At 34.7% G+C, this 5,324-nt stretch overlaps 1 protein-coding gene and 1 pseudogene across 1 annotated transcript; one reads left to right on the top strand and one right to left on the bottom strand.

Moving 5' to 3' along the window:
* Nucleotides 1-1,258: 1,258 nt before the first annotated feature.
* On the bottom strand, nucleotides 1,259-1,933 carry LOC101301112 (annotated as a pseudogene).
* A 1,510-nt stretch (nucleotides 1,934-3,443) lies between these two features.
* Nucleotides 3,444-4,608, top strand: LOC101300827 (glutathione S-transferase U7-like; the record flags this gene model as incomplete). The annotated part of the gene is made up of 2 exons (XM_004301000.1): nucleotides 3,444-3,596; nucleotides 4,095-4,608. Coding segments are annotated over 2 exons (552 nt in total), but the record flags the coding sequence as incomplete, so codon positions are not given.
* Between the last annotated feature and the right edge of the window lie 716 nt (nucleotides 4,609-5,324).

The following is a 5,324-nucleotide window of genomic DNA, read 5'->3' as shown; positions in this document are numbered from 1 at the left end:
TATTCTCTATGTGTGCCTTGGCCTTATGCCAATAGGATATGTAGTTAGACTAGATCTATGTATTCATATCCTTACCATATTGGTATTGTGTAATTCCCTATATAAAGGGCTCCTATCAATGAATAAGATGACTCTCTTGCTATCTCTTTGTCTCTACACTTTATTCTTCATCAAGAACATAATTATTGAAATCGTACTTAAGAGGAGGAGAATATAATCTGATTTATTTTCTTTTTGTTTTTCAACAAATGTTTATCTTTTTCCATTTTGTAACTGATTTTTCCTTTTCAATCGTTTAATATGTTGTTGTTTTCTGCTTATGTAGGAGATGCTAGAAATTGTTATTGAAATGGTAAAGAGTTATTGTTTGTTTGTTAGATAGTTTACATTCTTGATTTGTTGACTTAGTTATTGAGTAATAACTGTAATATGCTTGATAACATTTTAGGTGTAAAACGTAGTCATATATGCCTCTAAGAATTTAGCAAAATAACTTGTTAGAAGGCATTCTTCAAAAAAAAAAAAAACTTGTTAGAATGCATTTTGTTGTTAAGGTAATGTACGTACTTAGATTTATTTGAAATCTTCCATTTAATATGTTGTTTTTTTTGTTTTTGTCGGAATATGGAGTTTATTTTAGTTTATGTGAAACCTGATTGTTTCAATGAACGGGCAAGTTGAATTACTTGCAATATGCATATTGTGTCAAATGGAACAATAATTTCTTAGTAGTACAAACAAAAATCAATTTTGGAACAATCAATTGAACAAACAAGTATGAAGCAAAAATAAAAGCATTATTTTCTTTCTGATTTTGAGGGATTCTGTTGTAAAACCAAGTACCATTTAGTTGATTTTTTTCTCGATACAAGTATATATGTCATTTGTGTCATTTGGATTGGTTATTGATTACCTTTAGGTGCTTTTAAAATCTTTTTTGAGAGTTGCTGATGCTATTTACATATATATTAATATCCCTCTAATAATAAGTTTCATTGTATTTAAATTGTTTTAATGAATTCTTAAATTCCGTAACGATTATCAATTTGGCTGAAAATTTGTGGAGATGATCTACTCATATATACCTATAATGTGAACGGTTAAGATGAGAAAATATGATCTTAAAATGGATTAATTAAAAAATCCATATTTTTTGAAAATAAATAAGGATATTTGGAGAAGATAATAATTGTATATATTATATGGTACATGTATATATAAGTTATGATACACTACTCAATAAAACTCGCTGCCGCTATTAATCTCTCTCTCTTGAATGTTTGTAATAGGCAAGCAGTTTTCCGCGGTCGGGAAGGTTATCCTTGACCACAGGCACTTGCTTGAAATTTTGAGCCCATGCATGCAAGCGAGGCAAACTTCTGGCCTCTATAACCTTCACTCCTACAACTTCTTCGATGCACTCAAACCAGTCTAGCATTCCAAATGCAATGTCCACCAAACCTATAGTATTGTCACCACCAAAAAATTTCTGGTCTGCAAGGCCTTGTCTTCCACGATCTTCAAGACTTCTTGGAACTCCTTATAAAAGAGGAAAATATATAGAGGATTTCTGATTGCATATAGGTCCTATATATGTTCATAATTCATCTAGAGAGGAAATTACCTTCTCTACTCCAAATTGCATCCAAAAACGAGCCAAGGCTTTTCCATGAGGATCTTTTGGAAGCAAGGGATTTTGTGGCCAAGTTTCTTCAATGTATTCAAGGATGACAAAGGATTCAGCAACTGCTTTGCCGCCATGGATAAGCACCGGGACTTTTTTCAAAACTGGGATGTACAACGAGAGCAGTTCACTCTTGTTGGAAAGGTCTTGTTTTATGTAATCGAATTTTACGCCCTTCAGTTTGAGAGCCCATATCACTCTGTAGACAAAAGGGCTAGGCCAGAATCCCAGTAGCTTCACTTCATCCATTGTCGATTGATCATTAACTTTTGAATCAAACTTGGTGTGTTTTCAGTGCGAGGCAATTAAAGTCGATTTATAGAAAACCTGCAAGTACGTGCTTAGTTGCTTGGGCAATAAGATTCTAGCTAAGTTTCAAAATGTGAATAATGTATACAAATCGAACGAACAATGGAACGCATAGTATATATGGGGTCGAAGTTGACATGCATGTTAGTATTTTTCAAACCTCCTCTATTTTTTTTTTATGACGTACTCTCCTCAATTCTTTTCTTAGAAGGCAGGAAATGAATCAAAATTTCAAACTGATGCCACTTTTTTGACTGTGTAATTTGAAATGGGAAACTCTGCTATACAAACCCTTGAAAATGGACCAACTACTTTTGAATTTTGAGGTGCCTTGCTTTACCTAGTGATATATAGTGAAGTTGAATATATACCCAAGGAATCTGGGTGCCTGAAACAAATTATATTGATGTGTATTCAACAAGCTAGGTACTCCATTTGGTTCCTGCTTCCTCTAGCTTAGCATAATTATGGAAAGGTTTATTAATTAGTTGGAATTGTTCTACTTAATTAGTTGTTAGCTTGTTATCGATCACCCTCGTCGATCGATCTCCTAATGTAACTGTTCCATAATCCATTTCAGTCTCTCTATTTTCATTTAGAAGTTTGATCTGTTTATTCCTACGTACTTTGTCTGTCTATAAGAAACTAATATCATCTTATGATAAACAGAAACTGAGAAATTAATACATGCATACAAATTGCATTCAAACATCTCACGGTATGACCAGGCCAATAAGGCAAAGAACTACTAACATTTACATGACTAATTCACTAGTACTAGTACTTTTGGCGGAATTAGCCCAATTTATCTCTATAAGTTTTGTAATAGACAAGCAGTTTTTCATGATCAAGAAGACTATCTATCATTGATATCATAGGCACTAGCTTGCTTAATTGATCGTAGTTGTGAGCCCATGCCATGCATGCAAGCGAGGCGCGCGCAAATTGCTTCATGAACTGGACCAGCAACCAATAAGTTTATTTGGTAATTGCAAATCATTATAATTGCTCTTTAACACTTGATAGATCTTCGGGGGTTAAACGCTTAATTTGGTCTACCACATAAGGTGGTACTGTAGGTTTAACCATAAGGCAATTGCTTTTAGAATTTCAGGTGATATTTAAAAAGATAATTGACCTAAAATTTTTTCTGTTCATATTTAATTTGTAATTTATTTTCTGCTTAATGCTTCTCGATCATCTCCTGTATTATATATAAAGCCACTATACGAGCATTGGTCAGGTAATGCACAAGCCAGAAAGTAAGAGTACGTCTTCTTATTCCATTTGATCTTCAACAGTGCAGAAAGCTGCACAATATATTCATAAAAAGATACTGCACAATATACAGACACACACTATTATATACAGACACACACTAGTACACTCACACACACTATTATTCATAAAAAGATACTGCACAATATACAGACATATATGATCGATTAAAAAAGTCCCGGTGCTTATCCATGGCGGCAAAGCAGTTGCTGAATCCCTTGTGATCCTTGAATACATTGAAGAGACTTGGCCACAGAATCCCTTGCTTCCAAAGGATCCACATGAAAAAGCCCTGGCTCGATTTTGGATCCAATACACTGATAAGGTAATTTATCTTTAAGCTGTAATGCTGTATCCCATATATTAGCCTAAGCATACCAGTTTAATTAATATTTTGAGGGTTCATATATCTAGTTTAGAGTTCTGGAGTTTCAATGCCTTGGGGAGGCCGGAGGCGAACCCGGCCTCCTTCCTTATAGCTATACTTGAGAGCCTAAACTCGATCATGAACGAGAAAGGACCGACGTTTCGGCAAGTTCTCTGGTCATTTTTGATTCGATTACAGTTATAATATAAATTGTTAGACAAGAAAAATCATGCATACTTAATTTGATGCTAATGAAGATCCAAAGCTATAGTCTTTATCAGACCAGAAAGGCAAACGGTCATACCGTATTGCATGCTAATTAATTAGCGTTTCAAATTAAGTTGTGTTTAGCTAACTAGAAGATTATAATTTAGGTCCGAATCAAATAACTTTAATTTAGGCATGCATGAAACTATTTGTTCTAATCTTTTTCGCTCTTTCGTTCTTGTACTCTAGCTGAGGCCCATTCATCATGCACTTTTCTCCGCTATTGGAGAAGAACGTGAAAAGGCAGCAAAACAGTTTCAAGAAGCTTTGAAGGTTTTGGAAGATCAATGCCTGCAGGAAGACCAGAAATTCTTCGGTGGTGAAACTATAGGTATGGTGGATATAGTATATGGAATGGCAGCTTTCTGGACCGAGTGCATGGAGGAAGCTGTGGGGGTGAAAGTTGTAGAGCCCAGCATTTTGCCTCGCCTGCATGCATGGGTTCAGAACTTGAAGCAAGTGTCTGTGATTAAAGATAACCTTCCCAAGCAAGTGTCTGTGATTAAACTGGGTTGTACCGCAGTAGCAGTTCACTCTTGTTGGCAAGGTCTTCTTCTATGTAATCAAATTCCACGCCCTTTAGTTTGAGAGCCCATATCACTCTATAAACAAAGGGGCTTGGCCAGAATCCCAGTATCTTCACTTCTGCCATATATTGCCAGTTGATGTGTTGGAATCGAAGTTGGAATGCTGTAATTATTTGCAGAGTGTTTTTGGTGCGAGGCAGCAAGGTCAATTTATAGCAACATATATATTTGTTAATACTTTCTTGCTTGGGCGATAAGATTCAAGTGAGAAAATGAAATATTCAAATCGATCGAGAATTGTACACAGTATAAATTAAATTATATCTTATAATATGGTTGCTTCTGAAGGCCGGCGACCTAGAAATATGCATGACAAAACATAGGGACCATGAGAAAATATTTCATTCAAATTGACGCTCTTTGGAGTATCTGCTTGGGCAACAAGTTTCTTCATCTTAATTATACAAAACATAGGGACCATGAGAAAATATTTCATTCAAATTGACGCTCTTTGGAGTATCTGCTTGGGCAACAAGTTTCTTCATCTTAATTATATAGTACAATTACCCACCTACTACCCTTTTAAATCAAACTTCAGTAATTATATAGTCTTGCTCTTATCGTTGAACAAGGACTTTGCCCTAAATTATTTGTTTCTTAATTTCCTAGAAATTCAAATCTTTGCTTGAAATTAAAATTTAAAAAAAAAGAAAAAATATTTGCTTGAAATTCAAAGAACCAATAATTTCGTGTAGGGTAATTAGTTGGAGTCATTTAATTTGCAGAGTCATTTGGTGCGAGCTAGGTAGATCAATTGATAGCAACATATATGTTTGTTAATACATTCTTGCTTGGAAGATAAGATTGAGAAAATGGAATATTCAAATTGAGA

Source organism: Fragaria vesca, linkage group LG5, assembly GCF_000184155.1.
Source record: "Fragaria vesca subsp. vesca linkage group LG5, FraVesHawaii_1.0, whole genome shotgun sequence".
Taxonomy (NCBI): domain Eukaryota; kingdom Viridiplantae; phylum Streptophyta; class Magnoliopsida; order Rosales; family Rosaceae; genus Fragaria; species Fragaria vesca.
Note: the sequence above shows the minus strand (reverse complement) of the source record. Positions and strands in the feature narration are given on the sequence as shown.